At 49.4% G+C, this 22,297-nt stretch overlaps 1 protein-coding gene across 1 annotated transcript; it reads left to right on the forward strand.

Moving 5' to 3' along the window:
- Nucleotides 1-1,704: 1,704 nt before the first annotated feature.
- On the forward strand, nucleotides 1,705-21,501 carry RSPH3 (radial spoke head 3). The gene is made up of 9 exons (XM_056126313.1): nucleotides 1,705-1,848; nucleotides 2,173-2,453; nucleotides 5,527-5,614; nucleotides 12,153-12,294; nucleotides 14,727-14,872; nucleotides 16,207-16,410; nucleotides 17,829-17,991; nucleotides 20,129-20,215; nucleotides 21,212-21,501. Exons 1-9 carry the CDS (start codon nucleotides 1,705-1,707, stop codon nucleotides 21,499-21,501), a joined length of 1,545 nt encoding a protein of 514 aa, XP_055982288.1.
- Nucleotides 21,502-22,297: the final 796 nt, after the last annotated feature.

Here is a 22,297-nt window from a genome sequence, read left to right on the forward strand (position 1 = left end):
GCACAAAACATTAATTCAGAAAGATATACTCACATTTGTGTTCACTGCGGTGTCAGGATATGGGAGCAATTTAATACACCTTAACCCAATTATACAATAGCGAGAATATCGAAGCAACTAAAATGTCCAAGGACAGATGAGTGGGTAAATATATGACGTGTTTATATACAATGGAATATGATGTAGCTTTAAGGAAAAGTGAAATCTTACCATTTTGGATGTGCACCTTTGGTTTTGGATGATGAAACGATTGGGGAGAACGAATTGGTAATAAGAAGTGAGAGGGACAATGGGGAGGCTCTTGGGAACTCCGGAGGAAGATGCTATAACTGTACATCAAAACCATAAATGGTAACACTATTGCAAACATGTTACCTACAACAATTGTGCAGTGCAACCAGAGAAACAGCTGAGGACTCGGAGGTGCAAGGAGCAGTTGGACAGGAGAGGAAGGCGCCACTCCCGCCAGGCAAGGGCGCCCAGGATGAAAGGCCCAGCGGATAAGGCATTTGCCTTGCACGCGGCCCGACCCGGGTTCGATTCCCAACATCCCATATGGTCCCCTGAGCATGGCCAGGAGTAATTCCTGAGTGCATGAACCAGGAGTAATCCTTATGCATCGCTGGGTGGGACCCAAAAAGCAAAAATAAATAAATAAATAAATAAAACAGAAAGAAGCAAAAGAACCTCTCTCACCAGGTCAGATGGAATGTGGTCCAAGCACTGGTAGGACCCGCTTAGCCGGAGAACTGCCATGGCAGGCTTTGGGGCCTTTGAGTGACTTATGCCGCCTCCAAGAGCAAGAGAGGCAGAAAAGCCAGATGATTTTATCAAAGATCACATCCCGGGAATGAGAAGAGGTCTCCGGACGGGAATCTAACGGTCAGGGAGTGGGCTGGATGTGGCAGGCCAAAACAACAACAAAAATAGGTGTATTCTATAGGTAATAGAAATTTGCTGAGTAATGCTGACTTGCCAAAATAAAAGTATAAGAACTTGCTGAACCTAGTGCTCGGGGGTCCTTGTTGAAACTCGCTGCACTGGTGCGGATACATGGACCCCAGCTAGCTGGAACAATAAACCTCACTATGGGATTTGCAAGCTGCTGCATGGCAAAGCCTGGCAAGCTCCCTGTGACGTATTCGATATGCCAAGCACAGTAACAGATATGCCAGCACAGTGGTGCCGCTACTGGGCCCGCTGGAGCAAACTAATGAACAATGGGAGAACAGTGCTACAGGACAGTGCACTGCTCTGGGATTTGCATTATCGACTCTGCTCCCTGTCCTTGAGGGTGGTTGACTCCGGACTCTTAACAGCAGCAGGGCCTTACGCCAGACCCTCCACTCATGTAAGGGTAGGCCCCATCTTGCCCCCACCCTCTGCTACATCATCTGTTCTGGCCTCCAGCGATTGGCACTTTCTCTGCACCCAGCTTTCCTCCTGCTACCACCCTTACTGATAAATACCCTCCAAAGTAGCTGGCCCTAAAATCTTCACGCGGTACTTGTGAAAGCCTACACCTTCTTCAGGCCAGCGGCTTCAAAGCACAGGCAGGTTCTAGAACTTAAGGCCAGGCCTACCTCAAAGCTGATCTACATCAATGCATGCTTGTAATCCCCGTGATAAACCCCAATGACAACTTCTATTATCCCAGTTTGACGGATTAGGGAAATGAGGCACGGAAGCCTTAACTCGCTGGGGATGACGCTGAGGCTGCGGCGCTGCAGAACCAGGATCTCGGGCAGCAAGAGGCGGAAATGCAAATACAGAACAAATGCAAATGCAAACACGCGCCAGGGCCCTTCTGCAAATCAGATTCTCCTGGAGTTACAACAACGGGCCACTGTGTGTGTGTGTGTGTGTGTGTGTGTGGTCGCGGGGGTGAGCCGCGGCAGCGGTGCTGCGGGGAGCAACAGCTGAGGACGCGGAGGTGCAAGGAGCACGTTGGGCGGGAGAGGAAGGCGCCCCTCCCGCCCGGCAACCGCGCCAGGACTGAAATAAAAGCCCAGTCGGCCGCCGCCCGCCCACCTGCACGGCCTCGGCGCTCACCGCGCAGGCGCGTCCGCCTCCTCGGAAGCGCGGTGGGCGGAGCCAATGCCGGACGTGCCGAGGCCCCGCCCCCAGCCCGGCCCGGAGGCCCCGCCCCCAGGCGGCACTCGGGGTTGCTAGGCAACCGCTGGGCACGCCGCTGGCGGGCTCCGGGCACCCCGCGGCGGCGCCAGCCCCGCGTCGCGGCTCCCGAGGCGGCGGAATCCCCGGCCCGCGTCCCTCCCGAGCCTGCTCCGCTTCCCCGGGCGCCCGGGCGACCCCCGCTTCCAAGCCGAGCTTCGAACCCGGTGGTCCCGACGCGGACCCGACCGCTCCTCTCGGGCCATGGGCACCTACACCTTCACCAGCCGGCCGCGGGTGCTGCCGTGCCAGCGGGCCCGTTACCGGGAGGACCTGCTGGAGTGAGTGACACGCCGCCCCGGGGTCCCCGCGCCCGCTCCCCTCCGCGCCGCCGCCCTGCCCTGCCCTGCCCTGCCCTGCGCTCTGCGGTGCCCCCCAGGGACGCGGGAGGAGGACCCCCTTTCGCTGATCCAGGCGTGCAGACCTAAATGACAGCGGGCGCTGGAGCCGCCGCTGTCCCCAGGTTTGATTGAGCCCCTGGCGCCTGGCTCGGCCCGTCCTGGTACGCGATGCTCCGAGGCCGCCTGCGTCCTTCCCCGCAGACCCCAAGGCACGGGGACCCTGGCCAGTGCCGCCGCAGCCTGTCTCAAGGGGCGCCACGCTTTCCACCGGCTGCACCCCAAATCCCACTTCACAGCAGCGAGCAGTTGCAGCCGTTCAAGCACGCTTTAGTGTTGTCTTAAAGTTCTTTCCAGAAAAGTCCCAATTTTGGGGCCAGCAGAGTTGTCAAGAGTCGACAGTCTCCTCCCAAATCTTCCAGTTCTTGATGGACATGCGGCCTTGTCACGCAGCGCTTATTTTAATCACGGAATCTAAAATTAATAATTACCTTATTTGGACAAAATGTGGTGTGTTTTTTTAAAAAAATAGACTCATTTAAATTAATACATTTTTATTTTTTGAAAAAATTAAAAATTTGCATTTGAGAAGAAGGTATTTATATTCTAAAGACCTTTTTCCAATTTTTTTCAATAAAGGCCTCAATTTAACTCTTAGAAAAAACTCATTCTGGTGCTTTTGAGTAGTTGGGTTCAGACAAAGAGATGAAAGAGAAGTCATTAAGAATGTGTTTTTAAGTTAGCTGATATATTTATATATGTGATTAAGAATGTGTTTTTAAGTTAGTTGATATATTTATATATGTCATTAAGAATATGCTTTTAAGTTAGTTGATACATTTATATACATATATACTGAGAGTATCTTGCCCGCATGGCAAAGCCTGGCAAGCACCCCATGATGTATTCAATATGCCAAACATAGTAACAAGAAGTCTCACGATGGAGACGTTACTGGGCCCGCTCGAGCAAATCAATGAACAACGAGAGGACAGTGCAGTGCAGTGCAGATATATAAGTAATCTGTTGATTCAGTTCAAGCTATTGGAAGCAGTGTGTGTATTCAATTTTTTAAAATCATCCTGGGGTAAAGAGATAGTATAGTAGGCAACTGAGGTTTGATCCTGTTACCACATGTGGCCCCCAGAGCATCTCCAAGAGCAAGGTCTGATCACAGAAAATATGGCCCCCCAAACAAAATATAATAATAATAATAATAATAATAAATTATTCTTACTGGTGGTTTTCAATTTACAAAAGTCACGATTACTTAAGCAAATAAAATACACATAATATGGTACCAAAAATAAGTACAGGGGATAAGACCCTTGCTTTGCATGCTGCCTGCTCAATTCAATCCCCAGCGCCATATAAGCAGTGCCCAGGAGTAACCCCTCAGCACAGAGAGACAGGAGTGAGCCTCAAGCACGGCCGGCCTGGCCCAACCCTCCCTCCAAAACAAGAGAAACACTGGTTAGGCTGCAGCATAAATGAGGCCTTGAGAAGAGATGAGGTCCACCATGGGCCAGAGTGGGCTGAGCCCTGAGCAACCCTCCCATGAACAGGACAGGCAGCAGGAAAACACCAAGTGCTGTCACAGAGAAGAAGCCAGGTGCTCAGGGACGGACCAGCCCGGCCAAGCTGTCCAGGCCGACTAGAGTCAAGCAAAGCCGGTTTGTAATCAGCAAGGAGACAGTGCGCCCCTAGTGGCTTCCACAGATGATGATGAGCTGCAAGCTCACCCCCAAATTATTTCCCATCAGGTAGGTACTGCTGTTGGCCCTCACCCAGATTTAGTTTTAAAGCAGGAGATCAGTGAGAGAACTTAGAAGGGGAAATAATGATTCTTTCCCACTGCTGATCTCTGGAATTAAACTTTGGTTAACATTTCAAACGGTCTTTTTAAAATCATTGAAGTGGAAGAACAGTAAGAAAATTGACTAATTTTTTAAAGCCTGGTTCTTCTAGTCATTTAACATTCAAATCCTTGAAGCAGAGTTTCCTGTAATGATTATTATAGTGCGGGTAAGAGGTTTTCGACAGTGAGGATAATTGGGGCTTTGGTGTACACAACCCTTCAAAGTGCTCAAAGTGCCTCCACTGTCCCACCTCACCCCACGCTGTCTCCCCCTCTTGGTGATCTCAGTTTTGGAATCTAAGGCCTGGGGAGCAGGGGGTTGAGCCCTCTCAGCAGACACTATTCCAGACAGGCCCTTTCACACTTGCCTGTTTGGAGTCTAATGGGTCTTCGGCTCTGACTTCTCCTTGCTAGGTGATTGCTAGGTAACTCCCTGCCTGAATTCTGCTTCCTCTTCTGTCAAGTAGCAATCCTGGTCCCTAAGCATGTAGCACTGTAGCACTGTCCTCCCGTTGTTCATCGATTTGCTCAAGCGGGCACCAGTAATGTCTCACAACAAATTGTGAGACCTGCTGTTACTGCTTTTGGTATATCGAATACATCACGGGGAGCTTGCCAGGCTTTGCCGTGTGGGCGAGATACTCTTGGTAGCTTGCCGGGCTCTCCCGAGAGGGGTGGAGGAATCGAATCCAGGTCAGCTGTGTGCAAGGCAAATGCCCTACCCGCTGTACTATCACTCCAGCCCCCCTAAGCATAAATACAATAATGAAGCTTATTATGAACAGTGAATAAAGTATTTAAAGGGCTGGGCATATAATAAATGTTCCATGAAAAGTAACCCTGTAATAGTTCCAGATTTTATGGAATGTGCTAAAATAAAACTTTGTTCTCTTGAACAATTTTATCTTAGTCTACTTTAAGCCAGATCAGTAGTAGAGTGGGTAGGGTGTTTGCCTTGCACCTGGCCAACTGAGGTTCGATCCCCAGCATCCTAGGAAGTCCCCCAAGCACCACCAGGAGTAACTCTCAGTGCAGAGCCAGATGTAAGCCCAGAGCACTGCCTCATGTGGCCCCAAAAGAAAACAAATCAGCAAATAGTTGACTTCATAGTTACCAACTCTCTATTATGGTCGCTATTGAGTATCTGCTGTGTTGCAGATCTGATGAACCCATGAGATTCGGGAACATAATGTATGATCGAAGGGTGGTCCGAGGCAACACTTATGCACTTCAGACACTGCCCGAGGTAAGTGGTATCATACAAGGGCAAAGTCACTCAAACAGCCTGGGATGGGGCCTGAGATGGCCTTGCATCCTTATTTCGATCTCTTGAAGACAGAAATGCTTACTAAAATAGAATAAAGAGGAATTACTGTAGAAATGAAACTTGCCCAAAGAGACATATGGAATACTGGCATGAAATGGTTGCCAGGGCCCAGGAGAGCAGGGAGTGTCATTGAGCAGGGAGAGATGCAAATTGTGCTGAATTGTCTTCCCGGAATGGACGTGTAGTGTCTCCAGAGCTGCTGACTGTGAGCTCTGACCATGTGGCAGACGTGAGTGTTATGTCATGTGTGTTTTAGCACATTTGAAAATCATCCCTGAAAAAGATGAGGCCTTGGTTTTTACTGGAATTAGCAAAACTCTGGAAACATCGAAAAGTTTCTAAACTCTTAGTTTTTCTGTGGAAATGATCACCTTCAAGCTGATCACAGACCACATAGGTCTGAGGTGTTCAGATTTAAGTTATTCGAGAGTCTTAATTGTTAGGGCGCTGATCGTGATCTCCCTTTAACGACAAAGAGACTCCAGAGACTGCAAACAGCAAGCAAGGTTTATTGTAAGACTGGCTAGCCAGGGTCAAGCCGCCTACACAGACACGCAGGTCAGTTAGGTGAGGCAAGACCCCGAACTTCTTCAAAGGGGATCTTATATAGGCCTTCACTGGCCGTTACAGCAAAGCCCGCGCATTTCATAGCCAATAGATTTGTAACAACATATGCTTTCTTAACCAATCCATTTAACAGTACATCACTCCTTAGCCTATAGTTTAAAGATCAGCATTTTGCGTCGGTGCTTAGGAACTGGCAGGTGTTTAAGGCAGTCCTGGGTCTTGCAACATGGGTCTTGTGAGAGACATCCGGTTATCTGGTCTGACCCCCACCCTTCGAGTACCTGTATCTGAATTCCTTGCTCAGGGGCAGAAAAACCAGCTATTTTGCAGTGCAGGCTCCTATAAAGCGGATCTGAAAAAGCTTATCTAGACCTGTTCCTTGAAAAACAAGTTATTTTGCAATGCAGGTTCCTATTAAGCTAAGGTAAGGTAAAGGTAAAGGCCCTCCCGTTGATCGTCGATTTGCTCGAGCGGGCCCAGTAACGTCTCCATTGGAGACTTTGTTGTTACTGTGTCTGGCATATGGAATACTCTCGGTAGCTTGCCGGGCTCTCCGAGAGACATAAGCTAAATTAATTCTGGTGGTAGTCCATTTTTGGGCCTGTCCCTTACATTAATTAATTTATTTTTTGTTTTTCTGGAGGGGGGTGTTCTAGAGTCTTAATTTAACCCACAAATCTGAATCAGCTTCTTTAATTCACTCAACAAGAATTTACTGAATTTTACGTCCTAGCCAGAAGCCTCAGATCCAAATGTTAGTCATCTGTGTGATGTTACAAGTGCTGGTCTCTTGGCACTGAAATAAAACAGAGTCCCATTCATGAATGAGCACTCACCAGCATTTAAGAGGCAAACATTCCATGGTGGTAGATGGGCAATTCACGGCTCTGAAGCAGGGTAGGTCAACAGCACCTGGAAACTGCATCGGAGTGAGAGTGTGCTTCAGCCCCACCTGGAGGCGCTTAGGACCTGTGAGGGTGGACTTGCGAGTGACACAGGAACAAAGGTGGACATGGGAATGCAGCCGTCACCACCTCCTCTGTGCTTCACAGTTCTGGCAGCCCAGTAGGAGCCCAGCAAATTTGGTGGGAATGTTGCAGAGAAGCCTCTGAAGCTCAGTGAGTCTAAACAATGACAGAAGGCTCAGCTCGTGCCAATCACCAGCCAGTAAATCCTCAATGACTTTAGTAACACCAATGTGAAATATAACAATGATCACAAATTGACTTTTATTTCTCTATTTGCTAGGGCTGGAGTGATAGCACAGCGGGTAGGGCGTTTGCCTTACAAGCGGCCAACATGGCCGACCCGAGTTCGATTCCTCCGCCCCTCTCGGAGAGCCTGGCAAGCTACCGAGAGTATTCGATATGCCAGACACAGTAACAACAAAGTCTCCAATGGAGACGTTACTGGGCCCGCTCGAGCAAATCGATGATCAACGGGAGGGCCTTTACCTTCTCTATTTGCTGATAATTCAATTGCCCATTTTTTGGGTAACAAGAAATATGAAGTAAACGTTTTGGTGCCCGCTAAGGGGGCAGGTTTGGAGCGTGGGTGGGAAACTGAGGACAGTGGTGGAAGGGAGGGCACACTGCCGGTGGGACTGGAACACTGAGTGCCTAAAACGTCTGGATTATATGAATTTGTAAATCACAGTCTTTCTTTCTTTCTCTCTCTCTCTCTCTCTCTCTCTCTCTCTCTCTCTCTCTCTCTCTCTCTTTCTTTCTTTCTTTCAAGCTAGGACTGGTTAGCACTTGCCTTGCATGTAGTTAACCTAGGTTTCACTCCCGGCACCCCATATAGTCCCCCAAGTTGGCCCCGGGGTGATTTCTGAGCACAAAGCAGGAGTAAACCCTGAGCACTACTGGATGTGCCCCAGCCCCCAAAAAACAGTCAACTGGATTATTAGATCTTAGAACAACGTGTAAGAATATGCAAAGTAAAAATTAGAGGGGCTGGAGCAATAGTACAGTGGGTAGGGCATTTGCCTTGTACGCGGCCAACCTGGGTTTGATTCCCCGCATCCTATATGGTCCCCCAAGCACTGCCAGGAGTAATTCTTGAGTGCAAAACTAGGAGTAACCCCTGTGTGTTGCTAGGTGTGACCCAAAAAGCATAAAAAATACAGTTTGTTGTAAATAAATGGAAAGATAATCTGGGCATGAATTAGAAAATTTATCCCAGTAAATAAGACTGGGACAAACTGGCAGGCTACCGAATGTAGCCTGCCCACACGGCAGAGGCTGGCAAACTCCCCGTGGCGTACCCAATATGCCAAATACCAGTAACAATGATGGGTCTCATTCTCCTAACTCTGAAAGAGCCTTGAATATGGCACTTTTAAAAAAAAATCTCAGGGCTAGGACGAAGGAGACGTTACTGGGGCCTGCTCGAGGCAATCGACCAATAACGGGATTGTTGTGTTTGTTGTGATCCCAGTAAAACTGCTAATTCTCTTGCAATTGATGTATAAATGTATAACGTGATTTCTTTCAAAATTGTGATTTATATAAAGCTAAGCGAGCTCATTATGAGTGTATGAGGAGGGACAAAGGAATAAAGGAGTGGGAGAATCAACCACTCTGCCCAAAGTTAAGACTGTCTATGATATTATTAATCGTATCAATATAAGGTATTACTGATGGAGGATTAAATGCATGGACCAATGAAACAGAATAGAGAACTCAGAAATTAACCAGCACAAAAATACACAACTGAATTTTTGCAAAGGGAGAAAAGAAAGAAGAGAACGTTTGAATTTTTAGCAAATAGTGCTAGTGTGATGTGATTGGATGTCTCAATATAAAAAAATATAATTCGGTGAACTGTGATCTAAACCTTTTGCCACATACAAAAATAAATTCAGATGGGGTATGGGTAAGGGTACTGGGGAGTTAGCACAAGGTCCCAAGTGCCAGCCTTGCATGGGTGAGGATCTGAGTGCAATTCCTGACACTGCATCCCTCTCCCCAGCGGTGCAGGAGTAGCCCCAGACCCCAAGTCCCTCCAAGTGTGGCTGCTATATCAAATGGAAATAAATCAAGTAGGATGCTTATAATAATGTAGATGACACACACCAAAAGTCTTTATGTAGCAATCCCAAAATGATATTAGTGGGGTCCGAGAGGTAAAATAGGGGTTAAGGTGTTTGCCTTGCTTGCAGCCGACCGCAGTTAGATCTCGAGCATGAAATATGGTAGATGGTTGAGCACAGAGACAGGAGCTCTGCCAGATGTAGCCAACACAGCGGGTAGGGTGTTTGCCTTGCATGTGGCTGACCCAGGTTTGATTCCTCCGTCCCTCTCGGAGAGCCTGGCAAGCTACCGAGAATATCCCGCCCGCACAGCAGAGCTTGGCAAGCTACCCGTGACGTATTCAATATGCCAAACACAGTAACAACAAGTCTCACAATGGAGACATTACTGGGCCCGCTCGAGCAAATCAGTGAACAACGGGAGGACGGTGCTATGTGCTACAATAGAAAGATGGAAGTATGGGTAGTCTGGTTGCACTGTGATTATACGGCAGTGGAGCGATGCTCGTGCAGAGGCAGGCTGTTCTGTCATTATTGGTTCGGCTTCATATTAGCCCCGGATGTGTTTCTGCATGCAAGCCCCGAGAGGGAGAGGGAAAGGGAAGGGGAGGGGAGGGAAGGGGGAGAGGGAGGAAGGGGGGGAGCACATTGTCCAGAGGAGACTGAGCTGCAGCGGCAGCAGCACGGGAGCTTCAGAGCCAGTAGCCCTCCCCCTCCTGTACCATGCAGCATGGGAAAGGCCAGGGTGGTGATTTTAGGGGAAAAGATGCATAAAGTGCCTAGCGGGGTCAAGGCTCAGTGACAGAGCATACATTATGTGTGAGGCCCTGTGTCCGATCCCCAGCACCACAAAGATTAAAAAGCCTCTTACCACAACTTTTTTTGTTTGGCTTTTTGGGTCACACCTGGTGACACACAGGGGTTACTCCTGGCTTTGCACTCAGGAATTACTCCTGGCGGTGCTCAGGGGACCATATGGGATGCTGGGACTCGAACCAGGGTCAGCTGAGTGCAAGGCAAACGCCCTACCTGCTGTGCTATCACTCCAGCTCCACCACAACTTTTAAAGACCAGATGCATTTATATAGTAGTTGCCATTGTGTTAAAGATATGTCTCTTTTTTTTTTGGTTGTTATTAAGAAGAGTATTGTCAACCACAGTGCCTAAAATAAAAATTTCAAGGAGCGATAGCACAGCGGTAGGGCGTTTGCCTTGCACGCAGCCAACATGGCCGACCCGAGTTCGATTCCTCCGCCCCTCTCGGAGAGCCCGGCAAGCTACCGAGAGTATCTCGCCCGCACAGCAGAGCCTGGCAAGCTCCCCGTGACGTATTCGATATGCCAGACACAGTAACAACAAAGTCTCCAATGGAGACGTTACTGGGCCCGCTCGAGAAAGCTTAATTCAAAAAAATTAAAACATTTATCTTTAAAGCACATTTTTTGCTTTAGGTGTTTTAGTTGTTCAAATTTTTCATACAAATCATTTTTATATCGACTTTCAGATAAGACAGCTTCCCTACAGAAATTGCTACAAAATGAGGTAGCACTGCACTGTAGCACCGTCCTCCCATTGTCCATCAATTTGCTCGAGCGGGCACCAGTAACGTCTCCATTGTGAAATTTGTTGTTACTGTTTTTGGTGTATCGAGTGTGCCACGGGGAGCTTGCCAGGCTCTGCCATGTGGGTGGGATACCCTCAGTAGCTTGCTGGGTTCTCCGAGAGGGACAGAGGAATTGAACCCGGGTCAACCACGTGCAAGGCAAACGCCCTACCACTGTGCTATCGCTCCAGCCCAAAATGAGGTAGACATAACGAAATCAAAGACCTCCAAATGTTGCTGAAGTACTGTAAATAATAATGATTTTAATCTTTTAGCTCATGCAGCTCTTGTGTTGTGAACACAGTTTGACTTCATTTGGACTGAGGGTGTTTTCTTTGTGAGAACCATATTTCTTTGTGACAATATATAGCGCTGTCCTCCCATTGTTCATCGATTTGCTCGAGCAGGCCCAGTAACGTCTCCATTGTGAGACTTGCTGTTGCTGTGTTTGGCTTATAGAATACATCACGGGTAACTGCCAGGCTTTGCTGTGTGGGCGAGATACTCTCAGTAGCTTGTCCGGGCTCTCCAAGAGGGGCGAAGGAATCGAACCTGGGTTGGCCGGACTGGCCTTGTGCAAGGCAAATGCCCTACCTGCTGTGCTATGGTTAGGGTGAGAATATATATTTTTATAATATATATTTTAGGGAAATTCAGTTTGGAGCAATAGCATAGTGGTAGGGCATTTGCCTCGCACAAGGCCAGACTGGCTGACCGGGTTCGATTCCTCCACCTCTCTCAGAGAGCCCGGCAAGTTACCAAGAGTATCTCGCCCGCATGGCAAGGCCTGGCAAGCTACCCATGATGTATTCGGTATGCCAAAAACAGTAACAAGTCTCACAATGGAGAAGTTACTGGGCCGGCTTGAGCTAATCGATTAATAACAATGGGAGGACAGTGGTACAGTGCTACAGTTTTTAAAAAATGCCCTAATGCATTGCAACTTCTTAGCTGGCCATTAGAACTTACTGTAACCGAATGAGTACATCCATTTAACTAGGCTTTAGAGGAATTCCTTTACAAACATTCGAAAGAAGAAATATAAGTTATTAGATCAGATTCTGCAGTGGTTCTCCGTTCCTTTTATGCTTTGTCAGCAATGACACAGTGCCTGTAGTAGCTGCTCACGGCGCTGAGAAGCAGGAAGGAAGCAGTGTCCGGGAGGTGGGGGGTCTCCGGGCATGGCTTTGGAATGGTGTCTGTGTTATGTGAGGACCTATCATCGAGTCTGAGAAGTCTTTTCTGTCCTTTAGCCGAAGCAGCCCGAGCTCGTCCGTTCTCACAGAAAGCGCCGTGACTCCAGGAAGACGCTGGCCCAGAAACGGGCGGTAGAGCAGCTGAAGGCGGAAACACCCGAGGCCGTGGAGGGCCGAAAACACGTGGATGTCCAGACAGGTGGGGCTGTGCCCTTGGCACCCGTGTGCTGCTGGTCTGTCCTTCCCAGCGCCTACTCCTCCCCAGCTGCCCCATGGGAGAAGCCGTTTATCAAAGGCGTCACTGTGTTACCGAGCATGCTCAGGAACAGAAGGAGGGTTTGGTTTGCCTTTCTCTTGGCTCTCTTTTCCTAAACCTAACCCTACAAGATGAGATTTTTTTTTTGCCTTTTGGGTCACACCTGGAGATGCACAGGGGTTCCTCCTGGCTCTGCATTCAGGAATTACTCCTGGCGGTGCTCAGGAGACCAGATGGGATACTGGGAATTGAACCCGGGTCTGCCGCGTGCAAGGCAAACGCCCTACCCGCTGTGTTATCACTCCAGCCCAAGATGAGTGTTTTTAAATAAGAATTTTGTGGGCCATGGAGGCAGCTCAGATGACTAGTGCCCAAGCTTGTATACTGGAGGCCCGGTGTCCAGGCCCAGCCTGGCACTGTTCCCTGAGCACTGCCAAGAGTGACCCCTGACCACTACCAGTCATGACCCCAAAATGATGTCAGAAAGAATTTGATGCCCAATTTAATTCCCTTAATCTTGTTTATATATTCTGTTCTCAAATTGGAGTGAACCCACTTTTGCCTGCACAACCCACTGTTGGGTTCAGCAGAAGAGAGCTGTGTAGGGTCATTCAGACCCAGTCGCCCCCTCCCCTGCGGGGCCTCTCTGGCCCTTTCTCCCCTTTGCTCACTCCCTGGGCTACACATCGTCCCTCCCAGCCTGGTCAGGCTTTCCCCACTCGTCAAATGGCTTCATCTATAGAGACCAACCTGGCCTGTAGTGTTTGCTAGAATATTGATGACAATCAGACAATGCCTAGTGTTTTCCTGGACCGTGACACCGCTTGAGGATTCCCTTTTACCTTCTGATGGCAAGTAGATTCCTCAAAGTAATTTCTGGGTGTTAAAGGGCAGGAGGAAGAACACTACCCACTCCTTTTCCCCTTCCTGGAGGCTGTGTCTGCAGTGAGTGTATGTTTGTGTTTAATAATACAGTAATACTGCAAGTTAACTTCTAGCACTGATTCCTGCTAGCTGAGTATTAAACAGTTGAAATAAGAGACACCTGCTGAGTACTTCCCTTAGCTGGGAATCTGCACCAGTTCCTCCCGCTGAATACTTTTAGGTAGGAATATGCACCAGGTCCCCATGCTGAGCACTTCTCTTGGCTTGGAGTCTGTGCCAGGTCTCCCTCAGAGTACTTCCCTTATCTGGGAGTCTGCGCCAGATCTTTACCTATGCATCTCCTTCCCTGTTGTAAATATTCACGATCATGATCATGACCATCCTGTTATTCGTCGATTGCCTCGAGCAGGCCCCAGTAACGTCTCCTTCGTCCTAGCCCTGAGATTTTTTAAAAGGTGCCATATTCAAGGCTCTTTCAGGGTTAGGAAAATGAGACCCATCATTGTCACTGGTATTTGGCATATTGGGTACGCCATGGAGAGTTTGCCAGACTCTGCCGTGTATGCAGGTTACATTCGGTAGCCTGCCAGTTTGTCCAAAGTAGGAATGAGATAATAAGATGTCACAATAAGGTGTCATGCGGCCGCAAATGCGGCCGCCCGCTTCCGGAAGCTGGGTTTTATAGGCTCTAAGTCTTGGCCGTTGATGGGATTACACGGCGCCAGGGGGCCAGTTAGTGGGTGTGACCCCTGCCTACTGGAATTCGGAGGATCTGGATGGAGGATGCTCAGCCCTGATCTGAGCAGGCTTGGAGATCTCAGCCCCGGGATCAGCATGCCTTTGTTCCTCTGCCAGTACCTTCATGCATGTGGAGAGTGGTCTCAGCATGGTAAATATTCTAGTGATGGATAATTATGACCCCTTACAGATAACAAACTAAGGTTCCAATTTCTCTAGGTCCAATGCTCAGCATCTGACTGCGGTTCCCATGATACCACACTGCCCTTGTAAATTATTACTCCGGTGAAATTTGTTTGCTAACATTTATTTAAAATTGTTTTTCCTAAATTTGTTTATACTCGGTAGACTATAAGGAGGATCAAGTAGCAATATGGCATAGTGCATCATTATTTTGAATATCCAGGAGTTTTCAAACATTCCTATGTTTACTATCTTGGGACTCAGCAGGTTATTAACTTTCTACCCCCTGTTATATTTTGTGTCTTATCTTTATGATTTCATCTTTCATTTTCGGATATAAAACTCTGCTTTCTCGAGTCAATAAATGTTCCAAACTATCTGATTCTTTGGTCTTCCAAATTATAAAGTCACTTAATATATGAATTGAACTCCATGTTAGAGCACTCTCATTCTAAGATGTGTGTAACTGATCCAGTTTATTCTATTTTGAAGTAGCTGAAGTTTCACATGCACAGATATACCTGAAATAGACCAAAATTTCAAATTCCATGCATATACTATTCTCATAGAATTATACCTTGAGGAAATTGCTGACCGTATGATAGAAGTTGATATGGAGTGTCAAACAGATGCATTTCTGGACAGACCACCAACACCACTCTTCATCCCAGCCAAAACTGGCAAAGACGTCGCCACCCAGATACTAGAAGGAGAGGTATGGTGCGTTGTTTCAACTTCTCTCTATCTTCTTGAGTGGCGAGTTTAGTTTTAAAAGATTAGTATACCCACTTCACAGAAAGTCTGCCTATTAAATTCCTTCCTGAATTTATAGTTATGTCCTGAACATTGAAGAAATGTTTTTTTTGTTTGTTTGTTCCATTGTTTTTGTTTTTGGGGTCATACACAATGTGTGTGCACACAGTGCTCAAGATTTTCTTGTGACTCTGCACTCAGGAATCACTCCTGGCAGGATCGAGGACCATCTGGGATGTTAGGATCAAACCCCGGTTGGCCATATACATGGCAAACACCCTCCCCACTGTGCTGTCACTTCGGCCCAATGTTTTGTTTTGTTTTTCTAATTAAAAATTTTTGTTTGTTTGCTTTGGGACCACACCCAGCAATATTCAGGAGTTACTCCTGGCTCTGCACTCAGGAATTACTCCTGGCGGGCTCGTATGGGATGTCATACGGGATATCACGGATTGAACCTGGGTCAGCTGTGTACAAGGCAAGCGCCTTCCCCATTGTACTATTTCCCTCACTCACCGCCAAATGTTTTTAAAATACCATGTTCTGGTTTTTCTTGGCTGATAAGAAATGAAAATCATTAAAAATATCCTTAGATGTTTAAGTTTGATTTTGTGTGTTTGCATACTTGCTTTCATATGTGATTATAAGCCATTTTTGTGCCAAATAAGGAAAATGTCACATAAACAATTTTGCTTTAAAGTTTTTTTATTGTAAAGGTATCCATTTGGGGGGGAGGAAATAACCTTCAAATCATGCATTTTCAGCCCAGTGTGGAAAGAATTAGGCTCACATGTGAAATTGAACACGCCAGTGTTTATGGACATGATTTAATTGGGGTGTAAGGCTCCAGGGAGCTAGAAGCATGGGGGTAAGTGGAGGTGAAGTTCGTCTCTGCCTGTGGACTCCAGAAATGAATGCTCTGAATGCCAGAAAAAAATCGCCAAAAAAATGTTATTTTTATTCCTTGTTCTTCCATCTGTATCAATAAACAAATCCAGTAAAGGTCAAGCAACAGAGGTAGAGAGGATGAGAGATAAGGAAGGCCATGTCCTGGTGTTCCAGAAGTTGGTCTGCAAATTACTGAGTGTGAACACTCATTTTAACGTCTATTTGACTCTCTTTATAGCGTCGACCCGGTTTTTATCCAGACAGACGAGGTACCTGTCTGCAGCGGGTCAGTCAAGGCCCCCTGCAGGAGACCCGCGGTTAGAAAGGCCCCGTTAGCGCCTCTGGGTACCGGCCCGCGGCGCCTGGCACCGCATTGACGGTTCCGGTTTGCTTTGGTGGCTCTTGCAGCTCTTCGACTTTGACATTGAGGTCCGGCCCATGTTGGAGGTGCTGGTGGGCAAGACCATCGAGCAGGCGCTGCTGGAAGTGATGGAGGAGGAGGAGCTGGCGGCGCTGCAGGCCAGCCAGTCGGCCTTCCGGGAGATGCGCAACGTCGAGCTGGCCGAGGTGCAGCGGCTGGAGGAGCAGGAGCGGCGGCACCGCGAGGAGAAGGTACCGGCCCCGCCCCCCAGGACAAGGCCCTGGGAAGGGTCCAGCGCCCTGTGCCCCTGCACCCAGTTCCACAGGGCGGGCGGGCGCGGGTCCACCGGTGCCAGGGGCCAGAGAGCCGATCTGTACAAACAGGTCCCAGAAGCCCCCAGCGTAGAATTTCCTGGGCCAAAAATGCAGTTTTCTTTTCTTTAAAAGCATTTTTATTTTATCGACTCACCAGGAGATAGCCCCATTACAACACCGTTCCTGGCTGGTTTTCAGTCACAGTGTTCCAAACACCCACCAGTGTAACTTCCCAGCACCAGGGTCCCTAGTTTCCTTTTCCCCCTGCAAACCCTTGGCCGCCCCAGCCTGCTGGGATGCAGGCACCTTCTTCTCTCTCTCGCTCTCATTTTAGGCATTATGGTTTGCAATACAGATGCGGAAAGGGTATCACTATCCCTCTTTACTTGCTTTCAACACTCCTTGTCCAGAGTGATCATTTCCAAGTACTATTGTCATAATGGACCCTCCTCTTGTCTTAACCCCCCTCCACCCCGCCACACGCCCTGGTGCTGATTTCCAGCCATCCGCCAGTCCTCCTGGCCCGCTTTCCCTGGCCTTGGATATTAGGATATAATTTTTATTATATCTCCCACTAACAAATGCAGCTGAAAATGCCGTTTGCAACTTCACCTTTCACAATTGTCTCCAAGTAGAGCTTCCAGAAGGTTCTAGATGAAATTCTTTGCATGCACCCTGGCCTTACTGATGGAGCCTTAAATACATTGACTCGCTGCAAGTCATTGGCAGGAAGGCAAAAGGAACAAGTGGGTTAGGTTGGCAGTAGAAGCCCAGTCTGCCCGAACTCTGGCTCTGAGCAGAACCAGATCCTTGGTCCGCTCTACCCTCAAGGACACACCAGAACCACTCACTAGTGTTTCATAGAATAATTCCTAGAATTAGACTCTACACCCCCCTCTTTTGTTTTCTTTTGGTTTGGGGGCCACCCCTGGCAGTGCCCAGGCTTACCCCTGGCTCAGTGCCCAGGAATCACTCTTTAACAAAACAAAACTCTACATCTTAATGCAAAGAAAATGTATTGCCGAAATAAAGACTAACCATCATCCGAGCCTCCAACAAGTCCTATTCCTTTTGCCACAAACCATTAATTTGTTAAAAAATAAAAATACTAACAGTACTCTCAGAGAGGCATGATAGAAAGATTTTGCTTGAGATTGGACCCGTAATTTACTTGAAAATGGACCCAGAGGCCATGTTCACTTGAAGTGCCATCTCTTTCCTGAGTGCAGTAGCTGCCGGCTGTTGAAATTCAGGCTCCTGATGAGCCTTAAGTGGAAAGAGAGAGAGTTGCAGGCCCCGGGCAGAGCGGGGGCAGCGTTAGCCCTGGCAAACCCTGACCCACCCGCCCCCCTCAGGAGCGCCGCAAGCAGCAGCAGTGGCAGATCGTCAGCAAGCAGAACGAGACCTCGCAGAAGATCGCGGCCCGGGCCTTCACCCAGCGCTACCTGGCCGACCTGCTGCCCTCCGTCTTCGACAGCCTGCGGGAAGCCGGCTACTTCTATGACCCCGTGGAGAGAGGTCGGGCTCCCAGGGGGGCTGCCCCATTCCAATATGCTTCCTCTTCGTGGTGCAGGTTGATCTCAGTTCCAGTTTAATTTTGGGGGGGGGGAGGGGGAGCAGAATGTTGTTTTTTTTACATACTTTGTGATCTCTCTCTCTCTCTCTCTCTCTCTCTCTCTCTCTCTCTCTCTCTCTCTCTCTCTCTCTCTCATTAAATCACTGTGAGATAGGAAGCTTTCATGATTGGGTTTCAGTCATACATTGTCCCAACACCCTTTCCTCCACCAGTGTATATTTCCCATCACCAAAATACCCCATATCCCTCTTGCCATGCCCCCCACCAACAGCCTGCCTCTCTGACAGGCACTTTTCTCTTTGTCTGTCTGTCTGTCTTTCTCGCTGTCTCCGTCTCTGTGTCCCTGTGTCTGTCTCTGTCTCTGTCTCTCTGTCGGTCTCTCTCTCTCTCCCTCCTTCCCTCTCTCTCCCCGCTCCCCCCCACCTCTTAGGCATTATGGTTTGCAATACAGATACTGAGAGGCCATCATGTTTGGTCGTGTGCCCACTTTCAGCACACATCTCCCATCCAGAGCAATCCCTTACAACCATCATTGTCATAATGGTCCCTTCTCTCTCCCAGTTTAATTTTGAACTGGACTCTGGTGCACACATTTGGGGGAAAAAAAACTGGCTGAGAGCCTTTCAACTTCCTCTGAGGGAAATACGGATTGATTAGGCCCTAAAGCGCCTCAGAATGTGAGACCGTGTGTGCAAGAATGAGCGCGAAAGGGGTGTGTCTTACCTTTCCAAGGATGACTCCCCTGTGGGCAGCTGTAGGGAACTTTGATTCTTTCCCTCACATCTACAGCTTCCAGGCAAGGGATATTTAGCCCAAGGGTTGTAGGTAAAGTGAAATAAGAAAAAGGAAATTCAGCCCCTGCCTTTCAGGTACCCAGACCTTCCCTCCCAAGAGACCCCCAGAACTAGCTCCCTGGGAAACACTGGCTTTACCCCGAAGCCTTTCCGTTTCACAGGGCTTCCAGTATTGGGGTGAATGTCAGGGATGTTTGTTTCACTGACCACATCTCCGGTCCAGCCCAGCTCATGGCCAGGTCACTAGCACTTTCGTCTCCATTTATACTGGACTTCACAGTTGATTTGTCATCGTGGCGGGTGTGACACCGTTTGTTCTTCCCCAGGACCCCATGAGTGAGGTAGATACTGCAGAAGGATTCCCACTTTCAGAGGCAGAAGGGAGCGGGGAAGCGCAGCGCCTCCTGCCAGCCGGCCCAGGAGCCTGACCCCAGCTGGCGTCCCTAACCCACTGCCTGTCCCCCCAGGAGCCTGACCCCCGCTGGCGTCCCTAACCCACTGCCTGTCCCCCCAGGAGCCTGACCCCAGCTGGCATCCCTAACCCACTGCCTGTCCCCCCAGGAGCCTGACCCCAGCTGGCGTCCCTAACCCACTGCCTGTCTCCCCAGGAGCCTGACCCCAGCTGGCGTCCCTAACCCACTGCCTGCCCTCCTGGGCTCCCACAGGCTCCTGTCACACAGGCCAGCACCCCTTGCCTCTAGTGAACTGCTGGAAAAGTCCATTACAGATACTTAGAAATTTGCCGATTGGATTCTCACCTCAGATTAAAGTTAGAGAAGTGAATATCATAGTCTATAATAATCCATCATCATCCCTCTGAAATTTTGCACTTAGAAGCCTGCCCCCCAAAGCTATCCTGAATCATTAAAATATGAATTGTAATGGACCTCCACTACAACCTACCGGGTAGATGCTGAACTGCCAGTCTCTGTCCAGGTCAGCTTTGGCTCACGCCAGCCCCTGGGGTCTGCCCAAACAGCATCGCTGAGTCCTAGGCTCCCTGGCGTCAGACTGGGGTCCTGCTCCCTGACACTGATCCTTCCCACTCCCGGCTCCTCCATCACGATTCGTCTCCAGCTGCAGCTGTGAAGTTACTTCTGTGGGTCTTGACTCAAGAGGAGGTCACGCGGCTTTGGAAGTACCGTCTCCAAAGCTGCGGTGTGAAGGGGCCTGCCATGTAGGGAGCTGTCACATTTTGTGGTGCGAAGGCCATGCTGATGGACATATTCACAGTGGGGAAGAAGGACTCCACAAAACCTTCTTAACGAGGTTCACTGCCTTCTAGATATCGAGCTGGGCTTCTTCCCATGGCTAATGCATGAAGTCGACAAAGCCATGGAGCACCAACTAGTGGGAAGAACAGTGGTGGACAGTAAGTTTTTCATTTCATCCAAAACTTATCGCTGGGAAGCAGGGAGGTGGCAGGCAGAGCTAGAGTACAGCCGGTATGGCGTTTGCCTTACACACAGCCGACCCAGGCCCGATCCCTGGCATCCCATCTGGTCCCCAAGCACTGCCAAGAGTAATTCCTGAGTGCAGAGCCAGGAGTAACTCCTGAGCACTGGCAGGTGTGGCCCAAAAAGGAAATTTTAAAAAAACTCATAGCTGGGAAGGGGAGAGATATCAGGGGAAGTTAGAGCACAGTGGGTAGGGTACTTGCCCAGCTCCTGGCTGACCCAGGCTCAACCCCCAGAACCCCACATGGCCCCGAGACAGCCAGGAGTGGGCCCTGAGTGCAGAGAGCCAGGAGTAAGTCTTAGCATCACCAGCTGTGTCAAAAATAATAAGAATCATCGCTGGGATTTTTCAGTCACTGTCACTGTACTCCCGTTGTTCGTCAATGTGCTCCAGCGGGCCCAGTAACATTGTGAGACTTGTTACTGTTTTTGACATATCAAATACGCCACGGGGAGCTTGCCAGGCTTTGCCGTGGGGGCAAGATCCTCTCGGTAGCTTGCCGGGCTCTCCGAGAGGGGCAGAGGAATTGAAGGTGGAGGAGGGATCTTTCAGAAGAAAGAATAAATAGCAGAAAGTTGCTTGTCTTTTTAGCTTGTTTTTCAGTTTTAGTTTTCAGGTTTTCGGCGTGTCTCGTGTATAACGAGACGTAGCGTTACCCTCCATGCTGTTTCTGCTCTTCTCCAGTTTGGTCATCACAGACCAAGCTGAGCCCGACCTTCTGGCATTGATCTGTAAATGACGCTCTCTGCAAGGGGGGTGGGGGGGATCTGACGCTCGCTCACAGTCAGTGCACCCAGGGACCCTGAAGCTCAGCGCTGCCTTTCTGTCAGAAGAGGGGACTCGGGCGGTCCGGGTTCTCGGGGAGGGCCGCCGGGGCACTCACAGTGGCCTCCGTGCCTGTCCTCCGCAGTGCTGATCCGCGAGGTGGTGGAGAGGAGGCTGACGGCGTTCGAGTGGAAGGAGGGCAGGTTCCCGTACACAACGATGGACACGCAGGTCAGCTGGCCCGAAGCCGTGAATGACATCCAGATGCCCTTCCCTGCCCCAGAGCAGGCAGGGGTGTCGCTGCAGCCCCCCTACCTGGGCACAGACCCCTCGCAGACAAACATTTATCAGGGGAATTATTGGGGCCCAGCACCCCAGGACATGAACTTCATGGATGAAACCTGGCAGGACCCGGAGAAGAGGGGAAGTTTCTAGGGACGCCGGAGGGGAGGGATTGGCCGCCCACGGCCCAGCAGGGAATCGTGGAAATTATGTCATCTCTAGTCGCAGAACTTGTTGTCTTGTGAGCTCTGCAGATCAGATCTGTTGAAATAATAAAACTACTTTCAAGAAATACAAGGCCTTTGTGTCGTGGTTGGCTCTGCCCGTGGTGCAGGTGGCAGGCCACCTCTGCCCACATCCCGAGCCCCGAGCCCTGCTTGCAGCCTGGCCAGCTCTTGTGTGCGTGTGTGTTTGGGGCTCTACCAGGCGTGGCCGTGGTGTGGATATCGTAGTGAGTGTGGCATTTGGGGCCAGACACCAGGGCTTTCTCTGGGCCTTTTCCTGCAACAGAATCCCTCAGTGGTAATGGGAAGGACCCTCCAAGCCCGAGGCCCTGAGCTGGAAGCCAGAGGAGTTGCGGGCACTGTTGGTGTAAGCGTGAATAGGGTGTCTCCCTGCACCCCCAATATTCAAGGCAGGCTCAGGGCATTGGAGGACTCATGGCTGACATTGGTCTTCTTGGTCATGCCCACCAGGCCTGTCCTAGGCACTGACACCTCGAGGATACCTTGTTGACCCTTTCCAGATGTTACAGAAGCAGATGTGATTGGAGACTTAGGAGGACAGGTGTACAAACACAAACGTGTTGTCTACTATGAGTTCAAAATGTGGGTGCACAACGCGTGCATTCAGTGGCCGAGAACCGTCTCCCCAGACTCCCCCAGAAGAGGTCCCCCAGGGGACCATGGAGGGATGGTCAAAATGGCCCGTTTAATGCAGAGCTGCTAGC

The sequence above is a fragment of the Sorex fumeus genome, unplaced genomic scaffold (genome assembly GCF_029834395.1).
Source record: "Sorex fumeus unplaced genomic scaffold, SorFum_2.1 ptg000061l, whole genome shotgun sequence".
Lineage (NCBI taxonomy): Eukaryota > Metazoa > Chordata > Mammalia > Eulipotyphla > Soricidae > Sorex > Sorex fumeus.

Coding starts and splice junctions, on each gene's coding strand:
- RSPH3 (XM_056126313.1), top strand. CDS start 1,705: ATGACGCTGAGGCTGCGGCGCTGCAGAACCAGGATCTCGGGCAGCAAG. Junction 5,615..12,152: donor CACTTCAGACACTGCCCGAG/GTAAGTGGTATC, acceptor TCTGTCCTTTAG/CCGAAGCAGCCCGAGCTCGT. Junction 16,411..17,828: donor GGCGGCACCGCGAGGAGAAG/GTACCGGCCCCG, acceptor CGCCCCCCTCAG/GAGCGCCGCAAGCAGCAGCA.